This window comes from Saimiri boliviensis, chromosome 2 (genome assembly GCF_048565385.1).
Source record: "Saimiri boliviensis isolate mSaiBol1 chromosome 2, mSaiBol1.pri, whole genome shotgun sequence".
Taxonomy (NCBI): domain Eukaryota; kingdom Metazoa; phylum Chordata; class Mammalia; order Primates; family Cebidae; genus Saimiri; species Saimiri boliviensis.
In genome coordinates this window covers 42,411,599-42,434,067 of record NC_133450.1, presented here as the reverse complement: position 1 = coordinate 42,434,067, position 22,469 = coordinate 42,411,599, and the positions used below count along the sequence as shown (strand labels likewise).

The 22,469-nt window shown below is 43.1% G+C and overlaps 1 protein-coding gene across 2 annotated transcripts in view; it reads left to right on the top strand.

Annotated features, from left to right (window-relative positions):
• The window catches only part of PRKCH (protein kinase C eta), a 347,816-nt gene that overhangs the window by 102,528 nt on the left and 222,819 nt on the right, over positions 1–22,469 (top strand). Inside the window, exon 1 of one of the 2 annotated variants that reach the window (XM_003924407.4) lies at positions 5,010–5,919. The exons of the other annotated variant lie outside the window; for it this stretch is intronic. Within the exon in view, the coding sequence (XP_003924456.2) occupies positions 5,557–5,919 (363 nt within the window). The 5' untranslated portion in view covers positions 5,010–5,556. Of the gene's footprint in view, positions 1–5,009; positions 5,920–22,469 lie in introns of those variants that run through there. 2 annotated transcript variants of the gene reach the window in all.

Genomic DNA, 22,469 nt, shown 5'->3' with positions numbered 1-22,469 from the left:
TAGTAATATGGGGTCACATTTGACCTGGCTGTGTTATTCTCTAAATTCTCTAATTCTATTAAATGGAATTGGAGTTATGTGAAATGTTCCTTAAGAAATTTAAAAAATGGCAGTGATTCAATCAAGCAACCAATTAATTTAAAAAGCATTTCAATAATATGTTAGGAATTATATATAGAGAAGTCTAAAGTTATACTGTTAAGACAAGAAACAGTAACAGTGATCATGGAATAACACCCTCTAGTTTACAAAGGACCTATAATACAGCTATATCTGTACTGCAATAGTTGCTGTAATGTATCACATACAAGACACTAGCAATCAGAGTGATCCCACCTGTGTAGAGAGAGAAAACCTCTTCCTCCCCCGCTTTCAGGGTCAGAACCAGCTCTGGATAAAAGTTGTTACATAGGAGAAATTGATATTGGCAAACAGTTCCTTCTTACAAAGACCCTGTACAATGTGTGGCTTCCTACCTGACCTCATGTCACATAACATAGGATGGAGATCATCAGAGTTTTCCTGGAGATTAATTTGGAGATGCTGATAGGAAAGATACTTGTTCTGCTGGGGCTATTAGCTGGGAATGTGGGAAGTTGGGGCTGTTGACGACCATCTTCCCTGGCTGTATTTAGGAAGCCAGTTGCAGGAAGAGAAAATGAGGAACAGGGAGAGGGGAGCAAAACCAACAGGTGATGAGAGGGGGAAGGAAGAACAGAAAAAGTACTCCAGCGAGAGAGTGAGAAAGTAGCTTGATAAATACCATGGTAACCTGCATTTTGCCTGTAGCCTTTTGGGGTTTAAATACTTCACATCAAATGTGTGACTTCAATCAGGCGATGTTGGGCAGCAGGCTGAGAGCCACAACATAGCTGTTTCTTTTTAAGTAAAGCCCATGCTCTTGCTATGTCTTGGATGTTATTCTCTCCTGCAATCTCAGAACCCTATGATCTCTTTCCTTGGTGTTGCTTACTCATTCTAAACAAGCCCCTTTTTCTAGTGATTCCATCTTCTTCCTCAGTTCTCACTCTATGTCCGATTCCAGCCAAACCTCTTGAAACGGTGTCTACATTCACTCTCTCACATCCTTTTCACCTCAACCTACCCAACAGGCTTCCACTCACACCCCACTCCTGAAACTGTTGAAAGATTACTAAGGACCTGTCCACACGGTATTCTTTTTAAATTTATTTTTATATTGTGTAGACACGGGGTCTCACTTTGTTGCCCAGGCTGGTCTTGTACTCCTGGGCTCAAGTGATCCTCTTGCCTCAACCTCCCAAAGAGCTGGGACTACAGGTGTGAGCCATGGCGCCTACCCCATGTGGCATTCTTTAGTCCTTGCCTACTCTTGGCGTCATTTGACCTAGCTGTCGATTCCTTCCTGCTTGAAAATGTTTTGGTGTTTTCCATAATACATGGACACCACATCTTCCTGACTGCTGCTTTTCTCTTACCTCCCTGGCTGCTGCCTCTTAACCTGCGTGCCTGCTTCTCCTCCACCCACAAATGTTGGAGTTGCTGGAGGGCTCTGTCCTTGATCCTCTTCTCAAGTTACATTTTCTTCCTATCTTCCCATAACAGAGTCTGATCCACGATTCTAGCTTTAATTACTATCTGTATACTGATGGTTCCCAAATTTGTCTTTAGCTAAGAGACTGCCCTCTGAGTGTCACAACCACATACGCAATTCCCCACTTCAGATTTCTGCTTAAATGTATCAAGATATATCAAACTTGACAGGCTTTGAATTGAACTCTTCATCCTCCCCTCCCACTCCCAACTCTTCACCCCTGCCCCAATCTCCTCTTGCCATGTTTATCTCTTTTTTAAAGACAGCATCTCACTGTCACCCAGGCTGGAGTGCAGTAGCATGATGACGGGTCACTACAGCCTCAACCTCCCAGGCTCAAGTGATCCTCCTGCTTCAGCTCCTGAGTAGCTGGGACTACAGGCACTTGCCACCACACCTGGCAAATTTTTTAACTTTTCTGTAGAGACAAGGCCTCACTATGTTGCCCAGGCTAATCTTTAGGTTCAAGTGATCCTCCTGCCTTGGTTTTCCCTGGAACCATAGGCATGTGCCCTGGCTAATTTAAATTTTTTTTTTTTTTTTTTTTTTTTTTTTTTTTTTTTTTTTTTAAGAGATGAGGGTCTCCCTATGTTGCACAGGCTGGTCTTAAACTCCTGGGCTTAAGCCATCCCCCTGCCTTGTCCTCCCAAAGTGCTGGTATTACAGGTGAGCCATCGCACTTGGCTCATGCCCTGTTTCTTAATTCTCTAATAGCTCCCCAGTCCACACAGTTGCTCAAGCCAGATTCTGCAAGTCAGAATACTGTCCTCTTCCTCATTCCCTTCAATCTTTCACCAAGACCTATCAATTCTACTTCCAAAACACTGCTTGAATTCATCTACTTATCTTCATCTCTATCACCACCTCCTGAGTCTTAGCCACCATCTTCTCACCTCTGGACTTTGGCACCAGCCTCATAATTGGTCTCCCCACACTCATGCTGTTTCTTCTAGGCCACTCCCCAGAGAGCTATTTGATTTTATTTAAAAAAATATAATGGGACTACAGGCATGTTCTACCACATCCAGCTAATTTTTTTAGTTTTTATTTTTTGTAGAGACAGTCTTGCCATGTTGCCCAGGCTGGGGCTCGAACTCCTGGGCTCAAGCAGTACTCCTGCCTTGTCCTCCCAAAGTGTTGGCTTTATAGGTGTGAGCCACCTTTCTCATCCCCATGAGATTTAAAACACAAATCTCATCTTTCCCTGGCTCTGCTTAACAGCCTTCAGAGGCACCCAGTTGCCCACAGATAATGTCCAAAGACTTTCCTATGATCTACCAGTCTGGTCATTGTGACCACCTTTGCAAACTCATTTCAGCCACTCTCCCCCTCACCTTCCTCAGCTCCAGCCACATAGAGTCCTCTCTGTTCCCAAACAGGCCAAACCATCTGTTTTCTCATGAGCTCTAAATGAACTGGTGTCTCTGCTATTTGCTTCTTCAAAGAACCCTTCCCTGGCCACCCATCCAGTTATAATGCATCACCCCTTGGCACCGTGGGCTTTTCCTTCACTGCACCCTCCACATATATCGTCTGGAATTTGTTGTTTTTTCTCCTTGTGGTACTGTTAGCCCCAGGAGGGCTGGCACTATTGTTGTTTGACCCACTGCTCTGTCACCATTGCCAGTCCCAGTGCCTGATAGGTACTGACTGATAGGGTAAAGATGGAATGTCTGGTGTCCTCACATCCCAGTCCCAGAGCAGCTGTGTGGCCACCTGCCATTTGGGGACTGTTTTCTTTTTTTAAATGTTAACTTCAATTTTAAAAAATCTTTTAAAGTCTACACACCATGATTCTTTATGGGGACTGTTTTCTTTTAGCGCCAAAGTCCAAGAGCAGCAAATCCTTTAGTGGCTCTTAAAGCTAGAGCCTTTTCTCTTTGGAGAAAAGGGTGACAGAGTTGACCCACATGGTAGATGTGACCTCTTCCCCTGGAGCACTAAAGCCAGACAGGAGCCCCCTGGACATTTGGGAGCATGCTTTAACAAATCCTGCCTAAAGCTAAGGTGTCATTAGAATGACATGTTGCATCTCTGCCTTGTTCTCTACAGAAGCTTTGGTGTTTTTAAGACAGGCCCTCTCCCCCCTGGCCCATTGTCCTTATTTGTTTTCATTCTGTATAGTACAGTTAACAGGTGAGGCCTCATTGCACTCATGGAAAATCGTTGAGAACCTAATCAATTAGAAAGCTCTGAATAGGGTCTTAAACGAGGGGGCTAGAAAGATGAAGCTGGGGCCAGGCATGGGAGCTTATGCCTTTAATCTTAACACTTTAGGAGGCGGGGGCTGGAGGATCACTTAAGGCTAGGAGCTGGAGGTTATAGTGAGCCATGACCACACCACTGTACTGCAGCCTGGGCGACAAAGTAAAACGCAGTCTCTAAAACATAAAAGAAAGAAAAAGAAAGGAGCGAAGGAAGGAAGAAAGGAAAGAATGAAAGAAAGCCGAACCAGCTCCAAGGGAGCCAGTGTGGCAAGACAGAATGTCACCAAGTATCTTAAGAGTGGCCTAGGCTTTATGGGAAACAAAATGGTTGTGGCTGGCCCTCGGGAAGCGCGCTTTGCTGCATTGCAGAGTAGTCCACAAGGCCCTCCCTCCCAGGAGACAAAATCTGCAGGGACCACGGGGTGGGAAGCATCAGAAGGCTGCCCTCTCTGACTGCAAATACAAGCTGGAGTCTTCGTAGAAGAGGCTATTTCTTCCGCGCGTGTGTTGGGGACAGCCTGTGTGTGTGTGTATGAACATTTTCTGCCCTTGCTGTGCAGGGCAGGGCGGACCAGGAACCACCAGCAGAGGAAGAGACTTACTACCTCTTGGCCATGTCTGTCTCCAGAAGAACCGACCTTTCCTGCTCTTTGTGCAACCAGGCACACCTTCCGAGGAAGGAGGTGAACAGGATTTCCACCATTACTACTGCCCTATTAAAACACACACATACACACAACTGTGTAATTAGCCTCTGTAGGAAAGGCGCACAAACAGGATGCATTCAAGCTGACCCCGGGATGAGCCATCTCTGTAGATTAGGAAAAAGAATCTCCCCGCCGTGTGCCCACCTCCGGCCAGGGCCTCTTGGGGACGGTCCTGCAGGGTTACCAGCCCACCGGGGAGGCTGGGAGAGAGGGGCGGGCGACTAGTCTACGCGCGGGTTCCTGGCTGGAACGCGTCCTCCGCACCCTCCCAACCTTCCATCTCTCCCCAGTCCAGTCTCCTACGCCCCAGGTGTTTGCTGAGGCCGAGCGACGAACCCTTTCCTTTTTGGCCTGCGCCCGGGGTGGCCCCTAACCTGCAGCGCACGGCCAAACCCGGCGCTACAAGGACGGCGCACAGGGCGGCGCAAGCGGGCACTGGGCTCCACGGGGGCGTGCGCGGGGATCCACCCACCGCAGGGCCGGGACGCGGGCTGCGCGCCACTCCCCCCGGGTCCGGAGGGCGCGGGAGCGGGCGCAGGGGTTCTGTGAACTTGGAACCTTGGCGGCGCGAGGTTCTCGCCTGGGATGAGGCAGCGGCAGCTGCTTCCTGGTTTGCAGTTCGCCGAGTGGGGGAGAGCGTGAGCCTGCGGAGGCGGGGGCAGGAGGAGAAGCAGGAGGAGGCGGGGGAAGAGACGCTTGGGGCTGGAGCTCACCGGACGGGTCGCTCAGGCTCTCCGGAGAGAGGAGCTGCCCGGCCCTGGAGAAGGGGCGAGTCCCGCGCGAGTCCCCGGGAGGCGCCGCGCGCTCGGAAGGGACGGTCGGGCTTCCCCTGCCCGCTGACGGCTCGGCGGCGGGCTCCCCTCCTTTCCACCTCGGGAGGGAGGGAAGGAGGGGAGGGAAAAGTCCCACAGAGGAGGCAGAATGGCCGGTCGAGGGGCGCTTGGGCGCTGTCTTTCCCCAGAGCTGCCCGGGCTCCTGCAGCTGCCCCGAGGGCTGGCCTGAGCTCGGACGCCCCGCTCTCCCGCTGCGAACCAGTGCGGCCCCCCGGGCCTGGGGCAGCGGCGCCGGCATGTCGTCTGGAACCATGAAGTTCAATGGCTATTTGAGGGTCCGCATCGGCGAGGCGGTGGGGCTGCAGCCCACCCGCTGGTCCCTGCGCCACTCGCTCTTCAAGAAGGGCCACCAGCTGCTGGACCCCTACCTGACGGTGAGCGTGGACCAGGTGCGCGTGGGCCAGACCAGCACCAAGCAAAAGACCAACAAACCCACGTACAACGAGGAGTTTTGCGCCAACGTCACCGACGGCGGCCACCTCGAGTTGGCCGTCTTCCACGAGACGCCCCTGGGCTACGACCACTTCGTGGCCAACTGCACCCTGCAGTTCCAGGAGCTGCTGCGCACGACCGGCGCCTCGGACACCTTCGAGGGCTGGGTGAGTAGCGGTGACCCCTTCCCTTTGTGTCTGCCCAACCCCGGTTCTCTTCTGTTTTTCAAAACTCACCCGGGTCCCGCTTTCCCATCGCTCCGTGGCTGAGGGAATTCCCTCCAGACTTTGGTCCTCGCCCAGGTGGCCGCGGCCCTAGTGACGCGACCGCGGTGGGTGTGTGCAGGCGCAGGTGTGTCTCCAGGAAGCTGGCCTGAACACTATCCCCTTTCGGGATGGCGGCTCGGCCTAAAGGGAAGTCGGGCAGGGGTCCAGGGCGGTCACCCCTTCCGCCCAGTCTTTGGGCATGAAGCTCCAACTTTCAGCACGCGAGTGATACGAAAGTAATTTGATTTAGGCAAAGTGCTTCAAGCGCTACTTAGGAGAAAGCCGTACATTCTCGCGAGTATTATTCATACTGTGTATGGATACATGTTGGTTCAGCCGCGCAGACGTGCACACATGTTTCGGCTTGCACATCCCGGAGGTACACCGGCAGGGATCTGAGCGCCTGGGGTCTGCACGTTGGCAGTGTTATTATTTAGCAGTTTTCCAAGGAGATGAGATTTACATGTACTTGCAGGTAACTCAGTCCGAGGTGGGAGTCCTGCAGTATGGATTCTGCTGCTATTGGTCTGAGAAGAGGCTGCAAGGACTCTTTAGGAGGTTGTTGACTGCCCTCCCTTCCCCCATCACCTGCCCGTGTTCCTGGGTATTGACGTGTAGCTACCCGCAGCTTCCCACTTGCCTCTGCTTTTCACATAGTTCCCATGAGGCAAAATTTCTGCTGTAAATAAATTAAAACTTCTAGAGCACTCTACACAGTGCGAACATGCTTTTGCTGCCTAATCCTCACACTGTCTTTGTGATGCCGGTGTTATCATTTCCACTTTGAGATGATGGAATGTTAATTATAATAAAGTGGTCTGGTTTAGCAAAATGGAGTATTTTACATAAAGACTCTTCAGGAGTTTAATGGTTTAGGTTCTGGAGGGAGTCAGTTTTGAACCCAATATCAGTATTGAAAATCTGCTTGAAATTTACACGTGGTGAAATCAGATGGTTGGTGATGAAGGCTCATTTAGGTATTTATTTTATGCTTTGTGGAATTGGTAATTTTATCGTATATTCTCTAAAATTAAAGATGTCTTATGGAGCTATTCCTTTCTTTTAAATAGAAGTACAAAACCATAATGACTGTTTAACCTTAATTGTCAAATTATATTGAGTTAATTTGTCTTCAGCCTAATTTACTTTGTGGCACTTAGAAGTGGAGACTAGAGGAATTGCTAAAATACAGTTAGATGTTTACATTTATCCTGTGAATTTCTGGATATGAAATAAAAGTGAGTTTAGACATCCAAGTGGATTTGTTGAGTTCTATTAGTGCCTGATTAGGAGTTACGTTGAGCAAAGCTCAAGAGGAACTAGGTTCTGAAGTATGGTGGTGCAGCTTGGCCAATGGCCATGAGAAGCATCCCTTCCCTGAGAAGGCCAAGACTTGTCCTTCTCAAATGTAATCTACCCACTTGAATTACCCAGGGACCTTAAAAAAATTCCCTCTTTTAAAGACTCTGGATAGGAATCTCTGGCTGTGGGACCTCATCATCTTTACTTTTAGGCTTCCCAGGTGATTTCAGAGTGCAGTCAAGGTAGAGAACCTGTGACCTACATGAAGACCAAAAGATGAGGAGTTCTTGGTGTCTAAGAAGCATGAGTATAGGAAGATCCAGTTACCTGACTAGGTGGCATGTATAGAGCTACTTATTGTTCCACTGGATAAATAAAAGATTCAATGTAAATGAGATTTCAATATTTATAATGTTCTGAAATAATTGCACTTAGATGTGTAATATAACCCACTAGTGGTGCTTTGGAAAATCCAAGTGTTTGGTTGGCGGATAAGTTCAGCATTTAAATGACCTTGAGATGACATTTAAATGATGCTTTGTTATGCATTTTTATACATCAGAGGGCAGAGCTTTTTCTGTTTTGTTTTGTTTTTTAAGGTTTTGGGAAATAATGATTTGTCATGCATTTGTATACATTAGAGGGTAGATTTTTGTTTGTTTTTTGAAAAGGTTTTGGGTATTTTGGGATTGTGAGGATAGGGTAGAAAGGATGAGCAGAGTGTTGTTCCTTTTTTGTTTTCTTTTAAAGAAAATCTGGTTAAGAAAATATTTGGAAATATATGGAATGCATGTTTGTTTTTAAATAATTATGCTTTATAGTTTCAAAAATGCTTGAAAAAAATAGAGATGAAGTCTTGCTATCTTTTTGACCAGGCTGGTCTTGAATTCCTGGTCACAAGCCATCCTCCTACTTCGACCTCCCAAAGTGCTGGGATTACAGGTGTGAGCCACTGCACCTGGCCCAAAGGTGCTTTTGGAATTCAAGATTACATAAATAGTTATTTATCTTTAGTATGTTAAATTGATATTTATTCAGTTACATATGGAATAATTGAATTTACTCCAAAATAAATTTCTGTGTTGCAAGTGGAACTACAGATTGCTGACTTAAAAACAAAACAGAAACTCTTTCTCGAAGTGGCAGGTTCGAAAAACTCCCCCAAACCTAGTGACTTAGTTTTTGCTAGATCATGAGAAGCTCTCAGCTGTAGGTTATGGGTGAGAGAATTCAATATGGTTAAGATCTCAATTCTTCCCAAACTATTCAATAGATTGAATGTAATCTCAATCGAAATCTTTCTAAGTTTGTTGTAGTAATTGACAGACTGACTTTGAAATTTATATGGCAATGTAAAGTGCTGAGACCAGTCTAAGAATAGTTTTGAAAAAGAACAAGTTGGAGGACTTATCCTATCTGATTTCAAGGCTAACTGTAACATGACCATAATCAAGATAATGTGGTATTGGAGTAAAGAGAGTCATACAGATCAGTGGAATGCCTAGAAGAGAGTCTAGAAATAGAGCCACATGTAGAGGATCCACCAATTTCTGATAAAGCTGCCAAGAAAGCAACTCAGTTGGAGAAATGATAATCTTTTCAACTAATGGTGCTTGAACAACTGGATAGCCACATGTAGAAATGTGAGCCTGGGCACTCACTTTACATCATACAAAGACATTAATTCAAAATGGATTATAGACCTAAATGTAAGAGTTTAACTGTGAAACTTCTATAAGAAAGCAAGAAAATTTTAGTGACCTCGGGTTCAGCAAAAATTTTTTAGATAGTATACAAAAGGCACCAACTATAGAAAAATCAGTAAGTTGGACTTTATCAAAATGAAAAACTATTGCTTCCCAGAGGATGTTTAAGAAAATGAAAACCCGAGCCACAAATGGGAGAAACTAACTGCAACATGTAAATGAAAGACGTGTAACATGAATATACAAAAGAACTCTAACAGCACAATAATAATAAGAAAAATACCTAATTTAAAAATCCAACAAAGGACTTGTAACTTGTCAAATATTTGAATAGGCCCTCACCTTCATGCCAAATAGCACATTAAAAGATGCTCAAATCATGTCATTAAGGAAATGCAGATTAAAACCAAAATGAGATCTCAATATGCTCCCACTAGAAAGACTAAAATTAAGAAGACTGACCATACCAATCGTTGGTGAGGAAGTGGAGCACCTGGAACTCTCATATGCGACTGTGAAGAATGTAAAATGGGTACAATCATGTTGAAAAATAGTTTGACAGTTTCTTAAGCTATCAAACATATGCCTACCATATAGCCTACTCTTTAGTCTTTACTAAGAGAAATGAAACCATTCATACAAAGGCTTGTCCATGAATGTTCATAGCATCTTTATTTGTAATAACCACCAAATTGGAAACAACTCAAATGTCAATCAACAGATGTATGTTTAAACAGTTGTGGCTTATCCATACAGTGCAATATTACTCAGCAATAAAAAGATGAGCACATGTAACAACAGAAATCAATCTCAGAATGATTACGCTGAATGAAAGAAGTTAAGCAAAATTTCACTTATGCAAAATTCTAGAAATGAAAAGGAGTCTATAGCAACAGGAAGCAGATCAGTGGTTGCCTAAAAGTGGGGAGTGGAGGTGAGGGAGGGGTAGATTACAAAGGATGCAGAAACTTTTAGGAGAGATGAATATATTTATTATTCTGATTGTGGCAATGGTTTCACAGCTACATACATATGTCAAAGCTTATCAAATAGTTCACTTTAAGTATGTGTATGTCACTATATGACAATTATACCCGAATAAAGCTGTGGGGAAAAAAACCAGTAAGGACTTATCCATATTTTACTGAAGATGTTAAGTAAGATGCTCGTAAATGACAGAATTTCAGTTGAGCCAAGTCTGACTCTTGAAAACTACATTTCCTCTTTAGTGCAGAAAATATTTATGAGAGTAGAAGCATAGAAAAAATGAAATCACAATAAAACCAATTGGTTTCTGATTTTTGGACATGGTCTCATTTTCTAAATTATCACTGTCAGTTTTTCTCTGCTGCTTCTAGGACATGTTCATTTTGCATAATTTCTCTGGCTTCCAAAAACGGAAGAATTGCCTCTGTTAAAACCCTATTTTCTTCTTTCGTGTACTTGCTCTTGATTTGCTGACCTTCAAAATGGGGACCAACATCTAATGCTTAATGCAGAGGGCTGGGGACGTGAGGAGGCAGGAGGAGCTGGAGGCTGCGTCACGGAAAGACCTTGGCGCCCCCTCAGGAAGGAAGGACCGGCTTGGCAGGATCCCAGGCTGCTTTCCTGGTTCAACCCTCTCGAAGACATTGTGTTCTCTGCAGCCCCGGAGGGCTGCTTTCTTCAGTTTCTCAGTGAGGTACCTGTTTTGTAATCAATCCTGTCAGGTGAGGTAGCCAGGTTACTACTGGACAGTCCTGGGTTATCTTTTCTCTTCCTTCCTGGATCCAGGTGTCTGAATTTATAACACCAGAATTCTTCCAGATTGTCTATCTAGTGGTCCATTTTGTGCTCAGTAGTACAGTTATTTATTCTCATGATTTATTTTTTTTCTGAACCAATTGGAAGGAGTGTCTAACACTGACTGGTCAATCCACAGTGTGTTAGGGAAAAAGACATATTTTAGAATCTTGAGGGAATTTTGTTTCTGTGTACGTGAATTGTATTGGCTATGTAGGGTCTTCAGTTCCGTTGTAAGAATAATTTTGCTGCAGTGGGACCGGCTGCTGCTTATCACGAACAGGTTGTGGCTCAGCTGTTTTCCCCCTTGGAGAGCATTATTATCTTGTTGTCGTTCATTGCATTCATTGCTCTCTGAGATCGTTTTGTTAATCAGTTTGCTTATTATATTGACCTCCTTTAGATTAGAAATGGCTTGAGAGCAAGGACCCACCTTTCTTATTCACTGTCCTAACCCTGGCACAATGCCTCAGACATAGTAAGCATTAAATATTTGTTAAATGAAATTTTATGTGACTGGGGGACAAGTAAAGTATAAGTATTTTGGGAGCATCTTTCCCTCTTTCTAAAATAAATAAGTGAAAATAGTTGAGGAGTGACCAGATGAACAGTATTCCTCTATTAAATCAATCAGTGACATCCAAATGTGTGCTTGAAAGACTTGGCCTGACTGCTCTGTTTTTTGAATATGGTAATGGATTGAAAACCTTGTGTGTGGAAAAATTCCTTGCTCTTACGTCATTTTAAAAGACTGTGATTTTTAAATTGTAAGACGTTGTAGCGTTTTTTACTTGTAATTTTCACGCCCAAAATGTTAAAGTCAGGGCAGAACCAAGACATCAGCATTTAAGAGGTTGTACCTCAGCCTTGGAGAGGAATGAGGTTGGTGGGTGGATCATGAATCATTTCATCTTATGCAACTCTTAGTGAAGTTTTGGTATCTAGCAAGTGTTTAGAATGGTGATTAGTGGTGATGGTAAAAGTGTGGTGCATTTTTATGAGAAGAGTAGCATTTGTATAGAATAATAGAGGTGCCTGGGATTCTTGGTAGTCCTTTTTTATCTAATTAAACAACTGGAGCCAGGTGCTATGCCTCACCTCTGTGATCCCAGCACTTTGGGAGGCCAAGGTGATAGGCTCCTTTGGGCCCATGAGTTTGATATCAGCCTAGGTAATATAGTGAGAACTCCATCTCCACAAAAATAAAATAAAATTAGCCAGGCATGGTAGCACATGCCTGTAGTCCTAGCTACTCCAGAGGCTGAGGTGGGAGGATCACTTGAGCCTAGGAAGTTGAGGCTACAGTGAGCCATGATCATGCCACTGCATTCTAGCTTAAATCACAGAGCAAAACCCTGTCTCAATTAAAAAATAAAAAGCTAAAAAAAAATCAACTAGATTGTGTTCCCCTTTTGTATTGACTTCTTAGCTCCACTTTATTAGAATGTGATAAAAATGAGACCTGAGTAGAAACTCAGTCCCTGTCCATTGTTTTCCACTCCTATCACTACGGTACCCAAAATAGTCTTTCTGAATTGCCAAGCCAATAGTCAATTCTTTAATTAAAACTCTTCTGTGATTCTCTACTGCTCTTAGATAAAGTCCAGAGTCTTTTTTTTTTTTTTTTTTTTTTAGACAGAATCTCTCTCTGTTGTCCAGGCTGGAGTGCAGTGGCACGATCTCAGCTCACTGCAACCTTTTCCTCCCAGGTTCAAGTGATTCTCCTGTGTCAGCCTCTCAGGAGCTGAGATTACAGGCACGCACCACCGTGCCTGGCTAATTTTTATATTTTTGGTAGAGACAGGGATTTGCCATGTTGGCCAGGCTGGTCTCGAACTCTTGATCTTAGGTGATCTGCCCACCTCAGCTTCCCAAAGTGCTGGGATTATAGGCATGAAGCCACTGTACCCAGCCAAAGTCCAGAGTCTTTAAAGTGGTATAGGATGTTCTCCAAGATCTGGCCCCTGTTTTCCTCTTAAGTCTTTTCTCTTACCTTTCCCCAAATCCATACCCTGTGCTTGGGTCACAATGAGCATCTTTCAGTTCCTCAAAAGGAGGAACGCTTTACTAATTCTTACTTGTGCTTCCGGTCTCATTGTAGTCAACAATTACCCAGACAGCTGTCCCAGATGTGCCCGGGGCCAGATGAGGACCAGTCTGGGTTTGGTCCTCCTCCTCATTGTTCCCTCAGTATCCTGAGATCTCCTTTACTGCTGTCTCCTCCATCCTGAAAGAACAGATGTATGAATGGATTGGCCTCTAACGGAAGCATGTGACCCTGGTCATAGAGAGTTTGGGGTGCAGTTGTTTGGGTGATTGACTAAGATTCATCTGCTTGGCTCTTGTGGTAGTGACTCTGACAGACTATTACGTGTTTCTATTTGAAATGCCAAGCCCTAGATGAGCATCCGTCCACTACTGAGCATGTACTAAGTACCAGGCATTGTGCTCTGTCCTGTAAAGTCAAGTGGACAGGACACAATGGCCCTTCCTTCATAGGTCTTGTAATTCCAAGGGGGAGGTAGATTAGGGTAAAAAACAAACGAAAGAAACTAGGGAATTACAGAAGCACTCAGAGGCAGGTAAGCCCCTGGTCTGGGGAGGTCAGAAACATCTTCCTGGAGGAAAAACAAAGAGCTGACTTTTAAGGATCCAGCATAGAGAGCCAGAGCCTGCTTCAGTTAAATGACTGTGAACAATCTTTCCTCAAAAGAAGAAAAGGAACTTCTGACCTGGTAATTTCCCAGAGAAACATCATAGATGCCCTTTTGAAAGGTAAATGTTCCTGACCTACAGAAATGTTTCCATCTTTGGAAAGTTTGGGAGGAAACTGTTTCCATGCTTGTGAACAGATGAACTGCAGAAGAACTTTTGACTCCCAGAGGCAGAAAGCAGGAACACTATATTTGAACCATCAAATACCTTAAGTTTTGTATAGATTGTAAAATAATCATAGATGTTGAAGCATCTTATTCAGAACAACAACAAAAAGACTGATAGCTCTTAGGCCTGCAGAGAGCCTGTAGGTATATTCATTTAGCACAGATGTTTTTAACATTGAAACTGAAGGCATTTGGTGCTGTGGTGCTCCAGTTTGCCACAGACCCCAACACTCCCTATTATGAAGCCAACCCTCTTGACTCATTACTTGCTTGGACCTGGGACATTTTTTATTTTGTTTGACACTATAGCTCAAGCCTTTGTTTCCAGATTGTGGGAACCAAAGTTCCAGCCAAAGCATTACTGTTATCCTTAACAGGGGTGTCCAATCTTTTGGCTTTTCTGGGCCACATTGGAGGAAGAATTGTCTTGGGCCACACCCAAAATACACTAACACTAACGACAGCCGATGTGCTTAAAAAAATCCTCAGAAAAATCTCATAATGTTTTAAGAAAGTTTATGAATGTGTGTTGGGCTGCATTTAAAGTTGTCCTGAGCCACATACGGCCTATGGGCTGTGGGTTGAACAAGCTTGCCCTAGCTTGTGAGAAGTGTGATAAACACACTTTTAATGTCTATTCATATCTATTTATATCTACAAAAATATACTTAGATTTGTTTAGATATGTAATAATTTATTAATTTATAAAAGACATTAGTTTAGATGTATATTTAGATGTTTACTTACATAAATATTTGTGTCCTAGTATTTCAGAGAAAGCTAGCTTATGAGTAAATACCTTTACTGCAAATTAGTATTATATTAACTATTCCATTAGAAAAAGACAAACTCTGCCAGGGTGGTGTGGTGGTATGCACCTGTAGGCCCATCTACTGGGGAGGCTGAGGCAAGAGGATTGCTTCAGTCTAGGAGTTGAAGGCTGCAGGCTGCAGTGAGAGCTATGATTGAGCTGCTGCTGTTTAGCTTGGGCAACAGAGTGAGACCCTGTCTCAAAAAAGGAAAAAACAAAAACAAACCCCTCTTTTTATTTCAGTATACAACTCCCAGCAATATGGGAATGCTGCACTTTAATGGGAGTGAGAAGAACTGGGTTCGAGCTGTGACCTTAGGCAAGCCTCTACTTATCAGGGTCTCCTTTCCCTGTTATATTGTGAGGGGCTGCACTAAACCATCTCTAAAGACTTTTACATCTCTAAAGCCTCTGCTTCCATGTATTAGGCAATTACATAATTTCTTCCCTTTCGGAGTAATTGGTTTGGTTTTAAGCTGTCAAAATGAATTATATCTTATCAAAGTTAGTAACTCCTAAGAATGAAATTAGTCCAAATCTAAATTACTCAGGGTTGGAGAGGATTTAGCTCACGTCTAAGTGTCTTGTATAGCATTGCTAGTGATGTTGGTATTTTCTTGGTTTAGAATCAGGCTTAAGGAAATACATTTCAAGCCACGCAGTTGTATTTCTGGATTTAACGCACTCCTTGTTCTATGGGATGGTTGTAAGTTATGGCCCTGTTATGTCAAGTCAGAGAGAAACTGAGAATCCCACTGTTTTGCTAGAAGCCATTCCCACTAGTATGGCAATTACAGCATTATAGTCCCAAAGTGTCTGTAGCCACCAGTCTATGTATCCACCCAGGGTGATGACAAATACTATAAATCACTGTAGGGCAGACATTTTAATGAGATGGAGGAATGAGCCCAAGGGTATTGGCTATAGTAGTGTTTAAGTGCTATGCTAAAGAATTTTATGAGACAAGTAATTTTTGTTGAGAATCATGGTCCTATCTGGAGAGATTTATCAAGATTATTATGTTAGTGTGTTTCTCTAGCACTAGTGAATTAGAGCAGTATCTGTCAAAGCACATAGGACTTTGTAGTGGAAAGCCTGTTTAATAGGAAGCTTACCAGCAATGTTTTATTACTACTGCCTTCCCCAAAGTTCCTTTGATTCCATATAAGTTTTACCCTTGCACATCTTTGACCTCATAGGGAGAGAAATGCTTAAAAGGTTACCAAAGATGTTTAGTTTGTGCTTGTGGTAAAAAATTAAGAAATTTGCCAGAGCATAAAACTGTAGTCAGCATGAGCCCGGTCATAATTACATTAATAAAGTAAGTCATATGGGGTCAGAGTGAGCATACTCTATACCTGTTCCTGTATTTCCAATTTCAGACCTAGCCTCTGCTCTCCAGGCACTTAAACAAAAATCGCAAAGCTGCCTATTTATTTGTAAGTCACATTTGTTCCTTGTTCTTGCATATCTCTGTCTCTCCACCTCTTGTGTTGCAAGCACTTAAATATGATCCAGTGCCCTCTTTCCTTACAATGAGCTTTGGTTTTTACGTCTGTGATATTGGAGGGTTGGGCCCTCTGAGCTCTGTGGTCCTTCCGGTATTAGAGTTTTGTGGTTCTGGTAATGGTTCCATTAGACAATGGAAATTCTGCTCCCTTCTGAAATATCTTCAGGAGACTTCTGATGTTCAGATTTGTTCTGGGCTCTGAAATTATTTTGGGAAGCATATGCAAAAGTCATGTGTGTATTAGCCTAATTCCCTAAACAGAATACATTTATTTATTTTCAAGCTGTGGGCCCCTTAGATGCTTTAATATAGATTACTATTGTTTTATTATGGTATGGAAGAGTTGAGAGCAGATTCCATCTAAAGCAGTGGTTTTGAAACTGTCGTTGAGCCCTAGACCCTTTTAGTTATGATGAAAGCTGCAGACCATTTCTAGAAAAATGGACATATGTGCATATTGATGATTCTGGGAACCATGTCATCAGATTAGTAGCCCCCCTAAAGCCTTTCTTAAACCTAAAGGACACAAAGAAACCTGTTGACAAGGTTCAAATACAAGGCTTTTATTAATTCCTAACATTCAGGGTGTGGTTTTAGAGTTTTCCTTTGTATTTGAGGACATTTTAACTTCAATTAATTATAGAAAAGAGTTACTTAGTAGAAAATAGGAGCTAGGGACTATACATTTTAGAGAAAAAGATGTTCGTAAAAATGTGTTCTCACTTATGGCTCCTGGTGAAATATACTAGATGATGACCCATTTTAGAACCTATTTGGTTTTGTTATTTAGGTATTTTCAAAAGCCTCTATTTTTTGAAAGGGTTTCTTTGAGGTTTGCACTAGATGAAAACTTAAAAAAAACAAAACTAGGACAGTTTGAGTGACCCTGGCTTGATATCTTTTGTTAATGTAAACTTTTCCCTTGTAAAAAGAAATAGGATTTATTTTTTTCATACACTTTTTCTTGAAACATTTACCCTCTTTTTGAGCTGCAGTGGGCATTATGGTGCTCTGCTGTGGTAGTCCAAGACAAAATGATGAGATTGGTGAGGACTGCCTGATCCTCTTACCCTTTGAGCTACATTCTCCCATGGCCTGGCTCCCCATGACCCAACAGGTTTTCTGGGCCTCTCTGCAATTCCAGTTCGTTCGGCTAGCATCTTACAGACAACCTGATGTTGGTGGAAATTGAGCTGAATGGAGATTGTCCAGAGAGCAGCCCCCTAGCTAAAGGTAAAGTGAGAATCCAGCTTTCTAGACTTCAGACCAAGATTCTTTCCTGACTCCACCTCCGTGTGTGGTGGAGACAGCAGGGGAACCATCCAGTGAATCATTCATAGGTGTTTATTCACTACCTACTGTGTGCCTGACCCTGTTTTAGGTGTTACAGGTAGGGCAGAGAACCCCAGATCCAGCATCTCGGCTCTCCAGAGCTGCTGCCCTAGCACAAGCAGGCAAACGCACGATGGAGAAAATGAGAAATGCTGGGTAGGTGCCGAGAAGGGAGGCAAAGCAGTGTGACATGATCCGGTGCGACGAGGGGCTGCTGTGTCTGGAGTGGTCAGAGAACACTGCGCAGAAAGGGTGACAATTCGGCTGAGAGATCTGAGTGACAAGAAGCACGCAGCCCTGTGAAGATTAGAGAAAGAGCATTCCGAGCAGAGGCAACAAAGGCCCTGGGGTGGGAACAAGCTTGCCAGGTGGAAAAACAATGGAGGATGGTAGAAAGAGGGTCGGTTTCGTGTCAGCGAGCTCGGGCACTATTCCAGGTCTGCCGCTTCCCAGGAGCGTGAAGGATGAGCAAGTCCCTCCATCTCTGACGATTAGTTTTCTCTTCTGGAAAATGGTGCTAACGTTTACGACCTCATGGGCTTGGTATGAAGATTAGATATACTACATTAAACATGCCTAGCACACGACAGGCACTGGAGAAATGCTGGCTTTGGTTGCTTTTTAAATTAATTAATTAATTAATTGTATTTTTTAGAGACAAACTCACTCTATGTTGCCCAGGCTGGTCTTGAACTCCTGGGCTCAGGCTATCCTGCTTCAGCCTCCCAAAATGCTGGGATTATAGGTGAGAGCCGCCACTCCTCGCCTGGTTGCTTTTTAAAAAATTTTAATCTTTAAAAAAATTATTTATTTATTTTTTCTAATCCTGGTAGATGAAGCTTTGGTTGCTTTTAATTTCCCAAGGAAATGAATATTCTGAAAAGAGCCTTCTGAAAAGAGTCATACTGGCTGAGGAAAGACACACACAGGATTGCATCTTAGAAAACAGGGGTGGTGGTGTGAAAGTTTCTTATGGGTGGGGTAGGGTATAGTCTTGTTGGTGCCCACAGTTGACATCATAGAAGCATCTAGTTATCTCTGCCCCCTTCAGCAACATGTTTTCTAAGGAGAGAATGGGGAAAGGAAACAAAGAGTCTGAAGTTTATCCCAGATTTTTCAGTTTCTGAAAAGTGTATTTGTTTTCTATGGACTCATAAATATTAATGGAAAGTTTCAATAATTTAGATGGCCAGGATAATTGCATTGCAGTGATATAACTGATAGGGCCCCAAATTGTTTTTATTCGTTACATAAATATAGACAAAACTATACATTTAGGACTGAGAATTAATAAACATACTACTGCCAGTAATCGTAAAGGAAATAAAACCTCAACCACTGTAAAACAAAACAAAACAAAACAAAAACTAAAGATAATTGATTCTTGCTTACTTCTGAAAACTCATTTACTTTTTTGATGATAATTTTGTGGATTAACTCTGGATAATTTTGCCTATTTTGAATAGTTTCAGATAATGCCTATTTTGGCATCTCCCTGAAATTTCTGACTGTGCCTTCAACATTTATTTGGTCTGTTTAATGTAAGAAGACACATTAACATTTGCCTAAGTCACATTAATTAGGATGCAGAATCTATAATTATGGACTAATAATATAGAAATACTGGCTTTGAGTAATATTTATTGGACAACTACCATAATTATCAGTGCATCATAGTGTGATAGTTGGGTGTCAGCCAGATTGGGGTTCAGCTATTCCTTCTGCCTCTTATTAGCAGGGATAATTTAACCCCTGCAAGCCTCAGTTTTCTCATCGACAACACAGTACCTGCCTTTCAGGGTTACTTCAGAACACAGTGAAGACTTACGTAAACTATCTACACAGGCATGACACACACTACCACAGAGAAATGATTGTCGATGTCACCACCACCACCACCCTACCCTCAGCACTTCAGTATGAAGTTATGGGCCCAGCCCTGTTCTGAAGATAACTTTGAAAGCAGTAAGACATTTATTTACATAGGATTTTAGAGTTAGAAGGGATTTCTGAGTGCACCTTTCTCGTTGTTTTTGCTTTTTATGTAGGCTTCTGGAACATAAATCAGTAGGAGATGTCTACTTACTGGTGGAGGAGAAGATGGCTTCCTTATCCTGGCATCATAGGGATTGGGGGTAAAGTCTGTACGTAGGTCCTCTCTGAAAGATCTTGCAAGGAATATGGGAAAATGAAGCTGGAATTATTATAGTTGCAATGTTGGCCAAAGTTGGTTCATGGAAAACCTTGAAATGAAGTCTGTTGGTTCCTTATTCAATATTGGACAGTAGAGGGTCTGAGTTAGAACCAGCAAAACAGAAAGAATTCAAGTTGCAATATTTAACTGTAAAGGACAAAAACAGGCCTTTGAAAAGCTGAAGTGAGTGCTTTTATTGCTGTAATTAAGGGAAATAATGGTAAACAGCCTCTTTCCATTGGCATTAAAATGTATTTTCCTTGATTCGTTTGAATATCCAATTCAAGTTGGTGGATATGAATTGTTCTGTCATGTTTCAAGGAGGAAAACTCCAGTTTTAAAAGTACATCATTTGGGCAGGCTGTGGTGGCTCATGCCTGTAATCCCAGCACTATGGGAGGCTAAGTTGGGCGGATCGCTTGAGGTCTGTTGTTTGAGACTAGCCTAGCCAACATGGTGAAACCCCATCTCTACTGAAAATACAAAAATTAGCTGGGCTTGGTGGTACACACCTGTAATTCCAGCTACTTGGGAGGCTGAGGCATGAGGATCGCTTGAACCCAAGAGGTGAGGTGGAGGTTGCAGCGAGTCGAGATTGTGCACTCCAGCCTGGGTTATGGAGTGACAATCTGTCTCCAAAAAAAAAGTGCGTAATTTGAATGTGGATTTATAGATATAATCAAGGACACCAACAATTTTATTTTAATTATATACATATTTTTAGACAGGGTCTCACTGTGTCCCCCAGGTTGGAATGCAGTGACGTGAATATGAGTCACTGCAACCTCCTGGGCTCAAGTGGTCCTCCTGCCTCAGCCACCTGAGGAATTGGGACCACAGGCATGTGCCACCAAGGCCAGCTAATATTTTAATTTTTTGTAGAGACAGAGTCTTTCCGTGTTGCTCAGGCTGAACAGTTTTGATTTGGCTTGTGGAAAATATGAAGTACTTTTTTTCCTAAGTGGAGTCAAACAAAAAAAAATTTTCTTTTTAACAGACATGGGGTCTTACTCTGTTGTCCAGGCTGAAGTAAAGTGGTACAATCTTAACTCACTGTAACCTTGACCTCCTGGGCTCAAGTGATCCTCTTGCCTCAGCCACCTGAGTAGTTGGGACTACAGGAGTGCCACGGTTGGCTAATTAGAAAACTTTTGTTCTTGTAGAGATAGGGTCTCACTATGTTGCTCAGGCTGCTCTCAAACTCCTGCTTCAAGTAATGCCACCCTTCATGGCCTCCCCAAATGCTGGGATTACAAGCATGAGCCACCATGTCCCACCTGGGGACTCATTTTGATGGTGATCATTTCTACTTTTATTTGTTTACTGGATACTTGTTCTGAGACCAAGATCTTTTACAGTTGATTTGAAGCTAAAGGTTTCTGAACTGTATATATGTATTTTTCAGAACAGAAGTTTCCTTTGCTTCGTGGTACAGCATAACAGTGTTTGCATTTGATGTTCAGCATAGCCTTGGTTTTGGTTGTTCAGAAGCCTTTGTTAGCTCTCTGGCTATGACAAGAATATATTGTTTTTAAGTCTCCTTGCTGGGCCTCCGCGCCTTCTTGTCATGCACATCCTGTACCTGGGTTGTGGTTGTATTGATTTGCTGGTGCGTTGCTGTTGCAAATGTCTGGAGTGAATGAGAATGTGTTTGTGGGTGTCGGCCCTCACTTTGACCACTGACATGCTACTTTCAGCCCCAAAGTACTGCCATCTGCATGAACATTAAGAACCCCCAGCTTCTCCCCACCACCTGGCAAAGTGTCCTGCACATGCTTGAAATTCAGGAAATGTTTGTAGAAAGAAAATGTTCCTGATTCTCTGTCTTGAGTCTGAATCATGATTCAAACACTGCCATCTATACTACTTTTGCTAAAAGGTTTCCCTTTAAAAATTCGTATTTCAGATATAGACATTAATCCTTTTTTGGTGTATGTGAGTTCAAGAGCAGCCTCAGGAGTAGTTTAGAGAGGATGAATATGCCAGTATGGTTTTTATTCCCTTGATTACCGAAATAAGTAATAAAGGTGTGTGAAAAGATGAGCTGAATCCCAGGTTCTTCAAACAAAATGTTAACTTTTGTTTGAGTGGTAAAAGATGAATTTCAAAATAGGAAAAAGTGAGAGTCAGAAACCACCATCCAGCACACGCTATGTCAGGAACGTGTTAATGACAGCCTATCCTTGGTACGAACAGGGCACCAGCAAGGGGCGTCAACAAAGTCAAGGTACAACTGTGACCTTGAAGCGACAGTTGCCATCTAAATTCATTTTCTTTAAACCGTCCTTTTCTGGCAAAGTAAGTGACTCCTGAAGTTGCCTCATTAGAGCTCCAATACGCATTTTTCTCTCTGAACTGTGTCTGATGGGTGTTGACCCCTTCTGTTGTCATTTGGTCCTATAGGACCAAACTTGTGTATATAGAATTTTATTTTAAAATGGGAAAAGTCATGATCCTGAAAAATCGTTCCTGCCAAGATCTTAAATGAGTGTTCCCGTTAATATTATTGCCATTAGTATTTTGAAGTCAAATTCCATAGTGACAGCTCACTGCTCGAATGATGCTTGTGTTAAAAGGAAGAAACAGAGATTGGAAGAGATGCTAGTGAGACCTCTCCACCACTCTGCCTTTTAGGCCCTCATCCACTTCCTACTCCTCCATCCCCTAGACTTGAGCAGGTCCCCTTACTTTTCTTCTGCTTGAGCCATTGTTTAGAAAGATCTCAGAGTCTCAGGATGAGCTGACCTCCTGTCCAGGCCCAGCCCTCTACCTGCTTTGCCTGGGTCCTCTCTGTGTTCTCCCTGGATTAGGCTTTCCCTCTCTGTGTCTTCATCCTCTCCTGTCTTTCTGACACCTTCATTTAATTTTAACTTTGTTTTTTTTTTTTAATAAAATTAAAGTTAAGATTGCGGTGAGCTGAGATTGTGCCACT